General features: G+C 41.5%; 1 protein-coding gene across 1 annotated transcript in view; it reads right to left on the bottom strand.

Moving 5' to 3' along the window:
* Positions 1-1,062: 1,062 nt before the first annotated feature.
* KIAA0753 (KIAA0753 ortholog) overlaps positions 1,063-17,275 on the bottom strand; it is a 41,375-nt gene continuing 25,162 nt past the window's right edge. The window contains exons 7-17 of the mRNA XM_075854251.1: positions 16,504-16,599; positions 12,770-12,966; positions 12,141-12,298; positions 9,671-9,790; positions 7,988-8,077; positions 7,550-7,619; positions 5,951-6,094; positions 4,032-4,110; positions 3,827-3,947; positions 1,878-2,090; positions 1,063-1,226 (exon numbers count right to left, since the gene is read on the bottom strand). Coding sequence (XP_075710366.1) covers positions 1,103-1,226; positions 1,878-2,090; positions 3,827-3,947; positions 4,032-4,110; positions 5,951-6,094; positions 7,550-7,619; positions 7,988-8,077; positions 9,671-9,790; positions 12,141-12,298; positions 12,770-12,966; positions 16,504-16,599 — 1,412 coding nt within the window. The 3' untranslated portion in view covers positions 1,063-1,102. The remainder of the gene's footprint in view (positions 1,227-1,877; positions 2,091-3,826; positions 3,948-4,031; positions 4,111-5,950; positions 6,095-7,549; positions 7,620-7,987; positions 8,078-9,670; positions 9,791-12,140; positions 12,299-12,769; positions 12,967-16,503; positions 16,600-17,275) is intronic.

A 17,275-nucleotide genomic window follows, 5' to 3' on the forward strand; every position in this document is an offset into this window, starting at 1 on the left:
AACTTTCATAAGCTTCTTGAGTGAATCAGATTAGTAAGTATTTGAGACGCTGTACACTACTTGTCTTTCAGTTCATTCAGTCTAATGCCAGAGAGAGCAGAAAACATAAAACATGTTGCCTCATTAATAACTTTTTCATATTAGCAAATAGCAGTAACTTTCTGTAAATCTGTTTTACATTTTTTTTTTTTTTAGAGCAAACCAAGGGCTAAAAGGACTGTCCCCTCACAAACAACCCTTCTTATAGGAGAGCAGTCAATGGAGGACGTGCTTTCCATGGGCCTGGCTCCTGAGACCCCCAAGCAAATGGCTGCCTTCACCAGTGGGAGTTGCCGATGGCTACTCATTTCCCCTGCAGCAGCTACTACAGGAGAAATGTAGTATTACATGCTCCAATTTAAATAAATGTTTAACATGTAATACAGCTTGTTAGCAGCTCTCTGTTCTGGTTTATAGATTGGAGTATCCCCCCCCCCCCCCCCCTTCAGTATGATGTTTGTATGCTTTAATAAGGCAAACGGAAAGAGGTTGTGGAAATGAAACAACCCGTTTAAAGTCAAATATTAATAGGGAAATTTATCATTTTGTGTGGCACTGCCTTGAGTCTATCCATGAAAAAAGACAGAAAATGAATGCAGCAATCTTCATCGTGTGCAATGTAAATAAAATAAACCAAAACCAGTAAATGTATAAAAATACTTAAAACAAAAAAAAGATCCCATATACACGGAGGAGACCTTAAAACATTGTTTACATGATGTCTTAGTGCAAGTTTCTGGAGGTTCAAAATTCATCATGCCTCGCATCAGAAAACCGAAGAACTTTTTTTTAAATATTATTGTTGGCAAAAGTATCGTTTTGGTATAGAGTATCGCAATACTACACGAAGTATCGGTATCGAAGTCCAAATTCTGGTATCGTGACATCCCTAGTTCAACATAGATGATACAGAGACTGATCATACAAACAATTGTTTTAAAACACTCCATATATGTGAAGGTTAAGTTCCAGAGTTAAAAAAGTTTATTCCTAAAAATAAATATAAAAAAAAAAACACAAAACCCTGTTTAATGAACCCAGTTCATTTAATATAATTTACAGACTAGTTGTTTTCTGTAGGTTCCATGAACTCTGATGTAAAGACAGCTTCTGCGTAACCCTCACACAGGTCGTGTAATTCTGCTGCTACCTCACCTAGGGCATCATTTATGAGCTCCTCCGCCAGGCTGCAAAATAATAAATATGATTAATATCACTAGAACTTATGATATCTATTCATTTAACGTCTTCTGTGTCATGTTTTTCAGAATCTGCATATCGTACCTGCAACGGTGAGAAAATCCAGAATCGCAGTGGGAGCGAGCACAACCACAGAATGTGAGGGAAGACGTGCTAAAAATGTAAGGTTCTGCAAATGGCAATTAGCCAAGAGGGCGGCGCTTATCGACTAATAAATGCGCTCTTGTGGGAGAGTGGGAGAGTGAGAGAGTGGGAGAGTGAGAGAGTGAGAGAGTGGGAGAGTGAGAGAGTGAGAGAGTGGGAGAGTGAGAGAGTGAGAGAGTGAGTGAGTGAGAGAGTGAGAGAGTGAGAGAGTGAGTGAGTGAGAGAGTGAGTGAGTGAGAGAGTGAGAGTGAGAGAGTGAGAGAGTGAGAGAAGAGTGAGAGAAGAGTGAGAGAAGAGTGAGAGAAGAGTGAGAGAGAGACTGACTAACTGCTGGCTATGTTTTAGATCTTTTTATTTAAATAATATTAAAATGATTACAATAGTTTCTTAAAGTGCAGAGTTCTTGCAATCCACACAATAAGGTGAGAGGTGGCAGGTCCTTTTTAAGGAGACTTGTGGTTTAAATACCGAATACATTTCAGGGTATCATTTACCTCTCTGTGATGTGCCATGGGTTGAAGTCTCCCACTTCCTCATGGGAGGTCAGTCGAAGGTGTCGGTCAAAACGTTCTGTGTAATTGTGAATATTCTGTAGCATTTGTGAGGGAACAGACAGAAGCAAGAGTCCGTCAGTGCGCTCAAGAGGGTGCTGGACTAAGTGGTGAGGAGAACGACGAGCCAACTCTTCTTTGTGTATTTGTAGTGAACTTTGGAAAAACATGAATAAATCAGAGAAATTTTTTTTAAACTTGTTTTACATGAATAGTCCAAATACAAAATAAAAATACACCAATAATCTAGAAATATTACTTTTTACACTGGCCACTAGAGCAGACACTACAAGCGGATATTTCCTGTATCTCACAGTTATAGGATGAGGAGAGCCATCTTATTACCATTACTGGTCACATAAGTTAAAGGGTAACTAAACTTTTAAAAAACTTCTGACATGTCGTCAGAAGTTTTGATCGGTGAGGGTCTGAACACGGAGACCCCCACCGGTCACTAAAACGAAGCAGCAGAAGCGCTCGGATGAATGCGGGGCTGCTTGGTTTCTGATCAGCTTTTCTTGGACAGTCTAGAAGTTGGTGTACGGGCTCATAGACTTTCTATTGAGCCCTGTACACCAATTGCTTGGCTTTCCAAGAAAAGCCGATCAGAAACCAAGCGGCTCATCGCTCACCCAAGCGCTTCTGCAGCTGCGTTTTAGTGATCGTGGGGGGTCTCCGTGTTCAGACCTGCACTAGGACATGTCAGAAGTTTTTTGAAAGTTTAGTTACCCTTTAAGGTGGTTTTACACAGGCAGATACTCCCGTGTTTTACCACCTTTAACAAATGCTGATCGACAATACAGTATATGTCGATCGGCGCACGTTTACTTCATTCAAACGGAGCAATGATCAAGAGCATAAGAATGACTAATAGTTACCTTGATCGTTCGTCCCCATAAATTGGCATCTTGTCGACCGCGCACACCGTTTGCACAGAGATGTGCTGTCAACTGGCAACCATATTTATGACTGAATAAAGGATCTGATCATGCAACGGATGAGCATTTGCTTGTTCATCGGCTGATCACCGCCCTGTTTATACAGGGCAATGTACGCGAACAGCGTGCATACAAATGCTCACTCACCCGATTAATGGCCCGTGTAGAAGGGCCTTTTGTGATAGCTCGATTATATTACTAGAAGCTTATAAAAAGGTAGGATAGCAACACTATATACACACACATGACCATATGCATATCCCGTTACTCCCTGGTCTCTGGGGAAGGTATTGTACTTCATCACTTTCTGGGTGCTATAAGAATCTAAAGATTTCATTCATATCTGAGCTAGGGCTGCGTTCCAACGTTCTGTCGGAACGGAGCCCTGACAGACACAAACGGAAACTATAGGTTTTCGTTTCCATCACCTTTGGAAATCAATGGTGATGGATCCGGTGACAATGGTTTGTTTGTCTCCGTTGTGCAGGGGTTCCGTCGTTTTGACGGAATCAATAGCGTAGTCGACTACAGAAAACGACGGAATCAATGCCCACTGATTATTGCAAAGCTTATTTATAGACATTCTAGTATTCGTGGTGTAGCTATAGAGGCCCCCCCCCCCCCTAAGATAGCAGTGATATAAACGGGAACTACACAGCTGTGACAGCATATCATGATAAGTACACAATAATGAAATACTACTACACAATACCACTATAAAATAAGGATGCAACCAGATGCATAACCTGTAGCTATTGACCTCTATTGCAATCAAATAGAATCTGTCTGGATCCTGTTTTTCAACAAAATGCAAATATTTGGCTGACGTTTTTCTATCCGATGCAGAGAAAGGAAACACAAACCTCCCTCCTAGCAGGATGCAAAAAGCTACGTGAACCCACATTCTGAAGGAAGATAGAAGAACATGTTTTAGTATCATTTCTCTTTACTTACTCTCCTTCAAAAGGCTCCTCTAATAGAATGTCCACCACCGGCTCGCGCTGTCCAACGGGTTTGGTGATCCTAATGGGGTGGGGAGAAAGTGGTCTCTGGTCTATGGCTACACGAGATCTCGCTGTAATAAAAGGACCTTATAATGAAACGATACAAAACAGATACCGAAGGCAAAGAAATAAAGGACGGGGATCATCAAACCAACCTTTTTCTTCTTGTGCCCAGAATTCTGGATCAGAATAAACTATCTGAGTAAACCTCTGCCGAACTGTTTCTTGGTATTTCTATGGGGTAAACCAGTTAGCGATTAGAAAATCACACTTGACAGCAGATTTTAGTGGGTTAAATAGTCTTTGTGAAGACACAAACACAAAGGACTGAACCCTGAAAGTGTGTGGTCACTTATTTCCAAACATCGTCATGCATACAAGTGATATTTGGAATAAAGTTATTTTTTGCTTGTTTTTTTTTTTTTTAATGAACATTCACCCACTTTTTAGGATTAACAACTTGTTCCCAATCCATAGCACAAGAATGCGCCAGTAACCATTTTTTTTTTTACAATATTGAATAAGCCATAAAATGAAATAAATACATATTGAAAAGCATCTCGTGAACACCACGGAGCACAGTGCTGACTGCACATTAACGGAAACTACCAGAAAAAAAAAACGCTTTCAATGCCAGCGTTGTATATAATGCTGTACATCATGACTATTAAAACGCGTGTCGTGCCAAGAATAGTTGAAAGAGTTTAGGTCTTGGTATTATTTTTAAAGGCCAGAATTCCAGGATTAAAGCTTTACATGCAATACTTGGGGGGGGGGGGGCGGGGGAAGCTCTTGTTTGAAGTCAAGGAGCAGATTGAAATGTTTCACTTCCAGGTCCAGTTTGTAGGGAGTGGGGGGCAGAGCCTGTTATGATCTTATCTGTACAGCCCTGCGTAGTGACTCCAGTGTAGGGATACAGGAGCATTTCTTCATGTTGTGATCAACCCCCTTATTAATCAGAGAGGCTGTGTGCTCACGGACTGTCACATTTACAGTAGAGGGGTACTTTTTTTTTTCTACTGCAGTCAGAAGTTAAGCAGTGGTTTACTTGCATCTGGATCACTGATATTTTTGGCCTTTTGTGAAGATATGTGCATGTAGACGTTGACATAGACATAAATGGCACCTCTCAGCCTCGTTACCTTTTTGTCTCAGGCTCTGCTTGGGTCAGATTTTTAGCTCCAAACATGAATTTTTATTACATTTTAATTTACACCTAAAGAGGACCTGTCACCTGTCCGGACAGGTCTGTTGTAATAAAAAAAAAAATATTCTCCACCAAATAATTCTGGAGCATATTTTCTTGGAGGAATAACAGAAGGACGGCAATACGCAGTGTTAACCGTTAGGGGTGTGTCCCTTCAGAGACTGACACTATCCAATCAATGCAGAGACACACCCCTTTGACCAGGGGAATGGTAACACCCAGTTGACAATTTATTCATAAATTCTAGGAGGAAAAACACAGGAACGCACAACACAGAGTTCTAAGAAAGTATTTTAATTCCAGGATTATTAAATGAGGAATATAAGTATTTACGAAAATAGACATCAGGAGGTGTGACCGGTCCTCTTTAATTAGTCTTTTTTTAATGTCTTTTGGTCTCCTTAAAAAACAGCTTCTTAGTAAGGGTATGTTCACATGAGGTCATTACGTCCGTAATTGACGGACGTATTTCGGCCGCAAGTACCTCACCGAACACACTGCAGGGAGCCGGGCTCCTAGCATCATAGTTATGTACGATGCTAGGAGTCCCTGCCTCTCCGTGGAACTACTGCCCCGTACTGAAAACATGATTACAGTATGGGACAGTTGTCCGGCAGCGAGGCAGGGACTCCTAGCGTCGTACATAAGTATGATGCTAGGAGCCCGGCTCCCTGCACTGTGTTCGGTGAGGTACTTGCGGCCGAAATACGTCCGTCAATTACGGACGTAATGACATCGTGTGAACATACCCTAAAGGATCTAATATTACATAGTAACAGGTTAAAAAAAAAAAAGACTTGATTCATAGATAGACACATTGACAGAGTATGGAGAACGGCCAAGAAAATGCCTTTAGGAAAGATTTACCTCCATTTCCTCCATTCTCTGGATCATGGTCTCCAGTTCACGATCAGGTTGTTGAAAACTGTGTGAATCCTCGTTCCGGTTGTACAGACTCTGGTCCTGCAGGGGCTCCTCTTTTTCCTTTCCGGATAACTTGTCCTCGTTTATCTGACAGGAACAATAAAATATTTTATGTCAATTTAAGCTTAGAGCAGTATTCTGCGGTCATTCTTACTAAAGCTGGCCATACACTAGAGATTTTTGGTTGGCCGATTTAGACAATTTTCTGCTGACTGTCGGCACCTTTTCGTGACACAAACGAGTGCAACAAACGCCAACCAAAGGCAGATACATTATGTAGACAAAAGTATTGGGGCACCTACACATTAAGCCTACAGGAGATTTTATGGCATCCCATTTTAAATCCATAAGGCATTAATATGCAGCCCCTCTCCCCATTGCAGCTGAAACAGCTTTCATGCTTCTGGGAAGGCATTCTACAAGATTTGAGTGTGTCTGTCTATGGGAATTTTTGCCCAATCATCTAAAAGAGCATTTGTGAGGTCAGACACTGATGCTGGAGGAGAGGGTCTGACTTGCGATCACCAAAGGTGTTGGATGGGGTTGAGGTCAGAGCTCTGTGAGGGCCAGTCAAGTTCTTCTTCCACACCAAACTCACCCAATCATGCCTTTATGGACCTTACTTTGTGCACTGGGGCACAGTCCTGCTGGAACAGAAAAGGGCCTTCCCCTTTACTGTACAATAGCAAGTCTTAGGGCTCATTCAGACGAGCGTGTATCACGTCCATGTGACGGCCGTCACACAGACTCGCGTATTTCAATGGGGCCGTTCACACGACCATTGTTTCAACGGAGTGTGTGAAGGGTCCGTGTAAAACAACACCTCCCGCGCGGGTGCATTTCGTACGAGAAAAACTTCAGTTTTTCACGTCGGAGGTTGCCGACACTCGTTTAAATGCAGCCTTAAGGTGGTTTTACACAAGCAGATTTTGACCCGGTAGCTAGCGCCAATATACGATAAGAGCATGCAGATCGGCGCTTATTTGCTCCGTTTAAAGAGAGCAATGATTGGAATGAATGACATACATTTTGCACCTTGTCGGCAACACATACATCCTGTATACACGTGGCGATGTGCTATTGGACAAGCGAACACTTTTTGGACCGAATAAAAGATGCAATCAGCCAACAAACAAGAGCTTGCTTGTTTGTCGGCTGATCACTGCCCTGTTATCACAGGCCAATGGTTGGAAATGAGAATTTGTACTAGCACTTTTCCGCCCGATCATTGGCCCATGTAAAAGGGCCTGAAGTCGAAGTATGTGAACTCAAGTGCTTCAGACAGATGATCACCTAAATTATATTAATAGATTATAATCACAAATGCAAATAGTCTCATAATCTTGTTTTAGGAATGCGGTGGACACAACTGTGAGAGCTTCAGATGTAAACTTCAATCATAGACTGGAGAAGAAAATACTTGCAGCGACTCTATACCTGGGGCACTTTAGTGTTGTCTAGCTCCCAAATTATCTGTTGTAGTAGCTGGTAAATAAACTGCATACACTCCCCAATATAAAAAGGTCTTTGCTGACATTTTACCTGTTGTCTTGCTACAGTATTGATTGTGCGGTGTTCATACGGTAAACCATTTGCAGCATAGGCCTCCTCCCTACAGAGAAAAAAAAAAAAGAAAAAAAAAAAAGGGAAAATTTTAAATTTATGGAAATAATATGATCATAGTAAATAACGTGACTTTCAGACCATGTCACTCAGCTGATTCCGCCACCAGGCATCATGAAAAGCATTCTTTACAATTGTGTTGGGCTGAAAGCAGCGGACCATCAGGGTTGTCATAACACTTCTTTCAAATGTCCTTTTCAACTTGGTTTCAGGCACTGGTTGAAATATAGTGGGTGCTCTTATAAACTCAATCATATCATCCATTATGGGCATCCTATAGATGCCTTTGTTTAAAGTGTCTGTCTTATGACACATTCCTGCTGGTTTCCATTGTCAGCTTAACTTCTATCTGCTCACCTGAGATTCCGTAAATGGACTATTTCCTCCCTGTAGAGATGGTCCAGTTGTTGCATTCGCCTTGCCGTTTCAGAGTCCAGCCAAGCCAACCTTTCAAAGGAAAAGCATAAGGAAGAGAGAAATTCAGAACTCTTGACTACTTAACCATGCCTTGACTTTGCTGGGAATTCGTTTTATTATATACACAGTAAAATTCCTTTAAGACCGTTTCCAATAATACAGAAAAATCTGGTACACCGCTTGTTTCCAGCACAGCATTTCAATTATGTGGCATTTCACAACATCAATAGCAGAAAGAACCAATTAGGACGACTTCTTGTTAAAACAAACAAAAACAGATCAATAGTAGAAGATTTTAGGTTTACCATTTTTTTTTGTAGGTTCTCTACCCCTGTACTTCAATGTTTCTAAGTCAAATACCCTCTACTCAAATACAATAGCATCAAAGTACCCTCCAAGCTATTATCTATAGTTCCTCCGTACTGTATATTAAAAGCACAGGATGAGAACAGTGCGTATCCCCTAAAAGACATAATTTACCCCAGAGGGGGTACAAGTGCCACACATGTTGAAAACATACACCCTACCACCATTGCAAGTGAGTTTTATACACTTAAGGCAAGATTCAGACGAGCGTGTATCACGTCCGAGTGATGGCCGTTAAAACAACGGCCGCCACACGCACTTATGTATTTCAATGGGGCCGTTCACACTACCGTTATTTCAACAGAGCGTGTGATGGGTCTGTGAAAAAATAGGACGAGTCCTATTTTACTGCGTGTCATGCATCCCTCCATTGTAAAGTCTATGGGGGGGGGGGGGATCTGTGACAACGCGTCCTGCACGGGTGCACCTCAGACGTGAAAAACTGCAGTTTCTCACGTCCGAGGTTAGCTACGCTCGTCTGAATGTAGCCTTACTATGACCGACTGATAATCTGGCACCTATCATGTCCTAATGATGCCAGATTAAAAGGATTTTATTCATTTTCTAAGGCAAGATAGCGTCAATATGGATGAGTTTATCCACATTTAGAGAAAATATCAACCTTCCCACTTGCTTTAGACAAATTCCTAAAATAATGTTAGTTTAGGTTATTATCCCAGCAGTCTGGCCGGGATTTGCTTCCGCAATACGCTTGTGTAATGAACCCATCACTCCGCCGCCACACTTCAATTTTCAACAGATCGATACATGTTAGTAAAGCCTAATGGATGCCTTCCCTTTCTATCATTTCTTTAATGGTAAAAAATAATAGAGTATCAGATTTTTATTTTATTTTTTTAATTTTAAGATTGTCAGAATAGTGTATCCCGCTTTAAAAAGGAAAACAAAAATTTGAGGATGATTTATGAAAACGGTCTTACAGAAAAAAACAAAAAACTGGCTTTGGTTCCCATTGCAACCAGTGACCAGCAGCTTTCATTTTTTTTCAGACAATTGAAAGCGGAACAAAGCCAGTGTTTCGATTTAATGGTTTGCTAAATCTCCCTAAAGTTTCCTAACGGCACATAGGACGACTGATGCTATCAAAAAAGACTAACTGATAGCATCATGGCTGTTAATGGAAACCCCACCCCCAATATGTATGGCAAAAGGATGGAACAGAATAACGGTGTGAACACAGCCTAACTTTTTGTTCGATAATATAGATATTAAAAAGAATTTGAGAAATATTGTTACCTGGAGGCTTCGTTTTCTTTCTCCTCCTTTTCAGCTTCTGTTCTCTTTGAAATGTCAATTTGATCCGTTTTCTTAGAGGGAGAAGTATGAAAACTTCTGGTTTCTGTGTTCCAGCTTACCCTACAATGAGAATGGGGCACCGGGCAACGTTAAAGTCCAGTGTATTTATTCTATCACAAAGACAAAACTTCTAGGCAGGTCATAGAGAACACACCTTTCTAAGAATTAGTTATAAAAAATTCCTCATAAAAGACCATGCTTAGCTTTTTATCATTTGCCATCATTGAAAGTAGATCTATTTTATTTGTGCCAAATTATAGTCATGGAGGCGGAGGACGTCACTGCCCAGATGCGAAGTGCCAGCCTCAGTACTACATTTTCAAAAGAGGAAAGTTACAGCTCGATCATCAGGGACTATTTGTTTTAATAGGAGTTGGCGGTCTCCGCACCCGATCCCCTAGTGAGTAAAAGACCTTTTACACGTGCCAATTATCAGGCAAATGAGCGTTCATCGGCTGATCGTATCGTTTAGGCAGCTATAAATATTATGGTTGTCAGTAGAACATCTCCCTGCTGACATGATGGAAACGCATAGAGACGTACGATCATAGTAACGATCGCTTGTCCCCAGACATTACTGATCATTGCTCCTTGTGAAAGGAGCAAACGAGTGCCGATTAACGAGCGGTCTTGTTGATTGAAGTTTACATGGTCCATATCGGGCCATGTAATAGGACCCTAAGAATTCTGATAGTAGTTTTCTGAAACGATAGGGAGGCGGCCAGATGTAGAGAACCCAACTTGGCACTATCCGACAGCAAAATAGGCCTCAAATTACAAAGCGAACAGTCAACCTCTGGAGCTGCACATACACAAAAGATTCCAGGACTTCAGCCCATAGTTATGTTGTATGAGTAAACATGAACATTTAGCATGACTATTTCAGGAGCAGGAGCAAAGGATTGGGCAAATTAAAAAGCAAGCAGTCCCCAGAAACACCACTAGGGGAGATTCATCCATAATGTATGTCTGATTCAATCCTGCTTTTGAGACAGATTTAACTGTGCTACCCATCGAACGCTGGCCAGAGACATAAATGTCAGACTAAATAGCCGTTTCCAACCGCTCTATTCATTTATCGGTCATGTCCTTTTATGCAAGCAGCCAATAATCAGACAGTCAAAAATTCATTTTTCTTTCCAGTAATCCGACATAACCCAATTATGTTTGTAGCAGGATTGGCCATTAGAAAGAGAAGTTTTTTTGCCATTACTATTTGTACTTTCTATTTATAGAATAGGAAATCATAGTTTGCGGATGTCCATGTAGTAGAAATTCTGCTCACATATCTTTCCGATACCAGTGCAGCAGCCTCCGGTCTCTTCACCGTGGAATGGTATATTATACAGGTTAGTCCAGTGTAATCCACGCACAGGCTAACGGAATACGACTTCACATGGCATCAGTCATGTGCCCCTTAGTATCCAGTTAGCAACAGGGTTACACGACATACAAGTGTTGGGGCCACATAGACACTTCCATGGACTAAGTGGACTAATGATGAACTGCTGCTTCACTGAGCCTGTATTCACTTGTATAACATGGCTGCTGTTCTCTAGATGATACATAACATGTCTCTCTCTAATGGATGTGGTCATGTTTTTAAGAATGTTAAAGAAAAACACACAAAAAAAAACCACCACACAGCGCATAAGAGAAGAATGGAAGAGTTGCTCTCCAAACACATAGGCCCTGTTCACACAGTTTTTTGCAGGAGGAAATTTCTGCCTCAAAATTCCGCTTGGGATTTTGAGGAAGATTTTGACCTTCCTGCACGACGTTTGCCGCAATTTTCACCGCGTTTTTCACTCGCGCCCATTTAGTGCTACGGTCAACAAAAAAAACTCAGCTCAATACGCTTCTCTGCCTCCCATTGAAAACCAACCCCGCCTCCCATTGAAATCAATGGGAGGCATTTTCGGCCAGTTTTTGCGGAGCGGTTTCCGCTCCAAAAAGCTTGTCAAAATACTCAGTGTGAACAGGGCCATAGACATACATGATGAGATGCTCCTACACAGACACTGACCTACAGGATGTTGAGATGTTGCTGGATGTAGAAATACTTACAGGTTCTGCCCCTCAATAACTGACTATACATATTAAATACCTGGACAGCGATACCTGACTGCCAGTGGTCACATGATGTGTGGGTGGTGAGTCACATGACTGAAGTCATGTTTAGTCCCAACAGTTTCCCCATGGATACAATACTATGGACTAATTCGTGGGCTATTCCATTTATTTATTTTTAGACAGAGGCCACCCCACTTTTATAAGACCGGTATGTGAGCAGTGTTTAAAATACATTTACAGTATATTAAAAAAAAATGATTTGCTATTCTATAAATAAAACAAATATAAACCAGACAACCGCTTTAACGGCAAGATCATAAGTACTTTAATTCGGGACCTTTTTGGGGAGGCTGAAGGAGATGTTGGGTTAGGTGGTACCCAAGGAGCTTTCTTCTCTTTGACAACGGGATGATTCTCCTTGAGTCTGAATGACACAGTTTTCGCCTGAAAATTTGACCGCTGGGACGCGTCCGTTTTTTGCAGTGGCCGGAAGCCCTTGGGAGACATTATAGAATAGTTATATGGGATTCTTACATTCCAACATTAAACCTACTACATTTTGTTTCAAGCATCGAACAAAATCTGTCAAGAGTCTAGAATACTTTGCTATAAAAGCTACGCCAGGGACAGTTTTACGTTACTCCCGGACCATAATAAAACGATGTGGTGTGTTCGCAGTTCTCAGGCGACACATCTATATGGAAATCCGGATGTGCCGTCTGCATTGAATGCAAGTGCTGGTGGTGCACAATGATGTACCCGTCACTATCACAGAAGAGCATAGGAACCGCTGTAAATCTCATCTCCTGCAGGACTATGTATCATGCCAAACTAACTGCTATGTGCTTGTAAGCCGGCTATCCAACAGATACATGATTTCTGTATGCAATAGACATACCAAGCCAGCCAGAACATTTACACCAGGAAATAAATACATAAATATGGGGTTTTCACTACATTTTGTACCTTCGGTCTCTGGGGAAGCAGCACTCCTTTGCTCTTGTTCTTTCCCACCCCACTTTTTTGCAGTCCTTTCAGGCGTCCGGCTTGAATTAACACTTCCAGACCTGACCTCCGAGCTGATCGTCTTTCTGGAGAAGATGGTTGTGGTGGCAAGTTAGGCTCTGTCTGGGCTGCAAGTGTCATTAATTCAGGAGGGTCATCTGTATAAAATAAATAGAAAGACAGCAGTTTTTCTTCTTCTTCTTGAACAGGTAATGATCAAGAGGACCAAAAAAAACAACGACAGAATAAATGGTAGGTGGAGGAGCCTTAAGAATAATTTTAAAGAACTAGGCTACAAGCTGAAGGGAAGGACCTCCAAAGTAGTATTCTCAGGAATACTGCCTGTGCCATGCGCATCACAGGAAAGACAGCGGGAGCTCAGGGAGTTAAATGCATGGCTAAAGTCTTGGTGTAGAGGAGAAGGATTTGGGTTCCTAGAGCACTGGGCTGACTTTTCATTGGGGTACAAACTGTATTCTGCAGATGATTTGCACCTAAATGGAAGGGGGTCCGCTGTGCTGGGGGAGAGAATTCTAGCTGGGGTGGCGGAGTATTTAAACTAGGGCTGAGGAGGGAGGTCAATGTAGAAAAAAAAGGGGTAGCCAGGTTAGAGAGGGGTCAGACTATATTGGTGGGGGGAGAAACAGAATGTGGGGAGAGGACTAGACAACAGGATAAGGAGATCCTTTCGTTACAAAACATCAGTGTAAATAAAAAGGACCGATTAATGTCAAATCACATTTCTGATAATAAAAGTGAAAAACTGACAGGCAAGTTAAAGTGTATGTTCACAAATGCCAGAAGTCTAGCAAGCAAAATGGGGGAGCTGGAGGCCTTGATACTGGAAGAAAATATAGATATAGTTGGTGTTGCTGAAACATGGCTGGACTCTTCACATGACTGGGCTGTAAATCTACAGGGTTTTACACTTTTTCGGAAAGACAGGACAAATAGGAAAGGTGGTGGTGTATGTGTGTATGTGAGAAATGATATGAAGGCGGTGGTGTATGTCTGTATGTGAGAAATGATATGAAGGTGAGTGTGAAAGAGACAATAGTGGGTGAATACTGTGAGGAGGTTGGAACCTTGTGGGTGGAACTAGAAAGGGAGGTAAACACTGAAAAAATTACTTTTGGTGTAATCTATAGACCCCCCCAATATAACTGAGGAGATGGAAGTTCAGCTATATAAACAGATGGAGCGGGCTGCACAGGCGGGTACTGTTGTGATAATGGGAGATTTTAATTTCCGGGATATTAATTGGTGTCATGGTTCGGCTTCAACTGCAAAGGGGAAACATTTCCTCAACCTGTTGCAGGAAAATTTTATGGGCCAGTTTGTGGAAGACCCGACTAGAGGTGAAGATCTGTTGGATCTGGTCATTTCTAATAATGCAGATCTTGTTGGGAATGTCAATGTTCGTGAAAACCTCGGTAACAGTGATCATAATATAGTTACATTTTACCTATACTGTAAAAAACAAACGCAGGCTGGGAGGGCAAAAACATTTAATCTTAAGAAAGCCAATTTCCCCAGGATGAGGGCGGCAATTCAGGATATAGACTGGGAAGAACTAATGTCATATAATGGAACAAATGATAAATGGGAGATTTTCAAATCTACTTTGAGTTATTATAGTGCAAAATTTATTCCTACAGGTAACAAGTATAAACGACTCAAATTAAACCCCACATGGCTTACACATTCTGTGAAAGGGGCAATACATGACAAAAAAAGGGCATTTAAAAAATACAAATCTGAGGGTACAGCTGTAGCCTTTGTAAAATATAAGGAGCTTAATAAAATCTGTAAAAATGTAATAAAATTAGCAAAAATACAAAATGAAAGGCAGGTGGCCAAGGATAGTAAAACAAATCCCAAAAAATTCTTCAAGCATATAAATGCAAAAAAGCCCAGGTCTGAACATGTAGGACCCCTAGATAATGGTAATGGGGAGTTGGTCACAGGGGATCAAGAGAAGGCAGAGTTACTAAATGGGTTCTTTAGCTCTGTATATACAACTGAAGAAGGAGCAGCTGATGTAGCCGCTGCCAGTGCTGTTAATATATCAGTTGATATACTGAATTGGATGAATGTAGAGATGGTCCAAGCTAAATTAAATAAAATAAATGTGCACAAGGCCCCGGGACCAGATGGGTTACACCCTAGAATTCTTAAAGAGCTTAGTTCAGTTATTTCTGTCCCCCTTTTCATAATATTCAGAGAATCTCTAGTGACTGGAATAGTGCCAAGGGACTGGCGCAGGGCAAATGTGGTGCCTATTTTCAAAAAGGGCTCTAGGTCTTCCCCGGGTAATTATAGACCAGTAAGCTTAACATCCATCGTGGGGAAAATGTTTGAGGGGCTATTGAGGGACTAGATACAGGATTATGTGACAATAAATAGTATTATAAGTGACAGCCAGCACGGTTTTACTAAGGACAGAAGTTGTCAAACTAACCTAATCTGTTTTTATGAAGAGGTGAGCAGAAGTCTAGACAGAGGGGCCGCTGTGGATTTAGTGTTTTTGGACTTTGCAAAGGCATTTGACACTGTCCCCCATAGACGCCTAATGGGTAAATTAAGGACTATAGGTTTAGAAAATATAGTTTGTAATTGGATTGAGAATTGGCTCAAGGACCGTATCCAGAGAGTTGTGGTCAATGATTCCTACTCTGAATGGTCACCGGTGTACCCCAGGGTTCAGTGCTGGGACCCCTATTATTCAACTTATTTATTAATGATATAGAGGATGGGATTAATAGCACTATTTCTATTTTTGCAGATGACACCAAGCTATGTAATATAGTTCAGACTATGGAAGATGTTCATGAATTACAGGCAGATTTAAACAAACTAAGTGTTTGGGCGTCCACTTGGCAGATGAAGTTTAATGTAGATAAATGTAAAGTTATGCATCTGGGTACCAACAACCTGCATGCATCATATGTCCTAGGGGGAGCTACACTGGCGGATTCACTTGTTGAGAAGGATCTGGGTGTACTTGTAAATCATAAACTCAATAACAGCATGCAGTGTCAATCAGCTGCTTCAAAGGCCAGCAGGATATTGTCGTGTATTAAAAGAGGCATGGACTCGCGGGACAGGGATGTAATATTACCACTTTACAAAGCATTAGTGAGGCCTCATCTAGAATATGCAGTCCAGTTCTGGGCTCCAGTTCATAGAAAGGATGCCCTGGAGTTGGAAAAAATACAAAGAAGAGCAACGAAGCTAATTAGGGGCATGGAGAATTTAAGTTATGAGGAAAGATTGAAAGAATTAAACCTATTTAGCCTTGAAAAAAGACGACTAAGGGGGGACATGATTAACTTCTATAAATATATTAATGGCACATACAAAAAATATGGTGAAATCCTGTTCCATGTAAAACCCCCTCAAAAAACAAGGGGGCACTCCCTCTGTCTGGAGAAAAAAAGGTTCAAGCTGCAGAGGCGACAAGCCTTCTTTACCGTGAGAACTGTGAATCTATGGAATAGTCTAACGCAGGAGCTGGTCACAGCAGGGACAGTAGATGGCTTTAAAAAAGAGTTAGATAATTTCCTAGAACAAAAAAATATTAGCTCCTATGTGTAGAAATTTTTCCTTCCCTTTTCCCGTCCCTTGGTTGAACTTGATGGACATGTGTCTTTTTTCAGCCGTACTAACTATGTAACTATGTAACACTTCCAGACCTGACCTCAGAGCTGATCGTCTTTCTGGAGAAGATGGTTGTGGTGGCAAGTTAGGCTCTGTCTGGGCTGCAAGTGTCATTAATTCAGGAGGGTCATCTGTATAAAATAAATAGAAAGACAGCAGTTTTTCTTCTTCTTCTTGAACAGGTAATGATCAAGAGGACCAAAAAACATACATGGGACTGGTTGTCCCAATCGTATAAACTGTGATCGCTAGAATCAACTAGTTCACTGCATCAAAAAAGCGAAGAAGTCCGTATTGGAGTTTGTAAAGCCAATATTCAAAGATGACCCAGATCACCTCAATCTTTCCAAATAGAATAGCATAAAAATATTTAGAATGAAAGCGGATCGGTCAGATATTAATGCCGCCCTGCCTGAGTGACAGACCAGCGGATCTCAGCGTGCAGTCGCTTCTTAGTTGATAAGTAGTTATTGAGTATTTAGAACTTATACTTACAGTGCATGGCCAGCGCCGCAAGTATGAATCCAAGTATATTCACGCTCCCCTCTCCCCCATCCTTGCCCTTATAGCCACTGATTGATACTTTTCTCCCTATTTCTGTACATAAGGAGAAACCTGTCAAAGGGTGAAGAGCAGGGGGGGGGGGGGGTGACATGAATATATTATTATGCTTGGACTCATACTTGAGGCGCTGGCCACGTGCCACAAGTATAAGTTCTAAATACTTAACATTAACTACTAAGTGACAGCAACAGCTCATCGGCGCCCCCACAATGCGATCAGGGGTTGTCATGGTAGCTCTGGGGC

Source organism: Rhinoderma darwinii, chromosome 2, assembly GCF_050947455.1.
Source record: "Rhinoderma darwinii isolate aRhiDar2 chromosome 2, aRhiDar2.hap1, whole genome shotgun sequence".
In the NCBI taxonomy this organism is placed as follows: domain Eukaryota; kingdom Metazoa; phylum Chordata; class Amphibia; order Anura; family Rhinodermatidae; genus Rhinoderma; species Rhinoderma darwinii.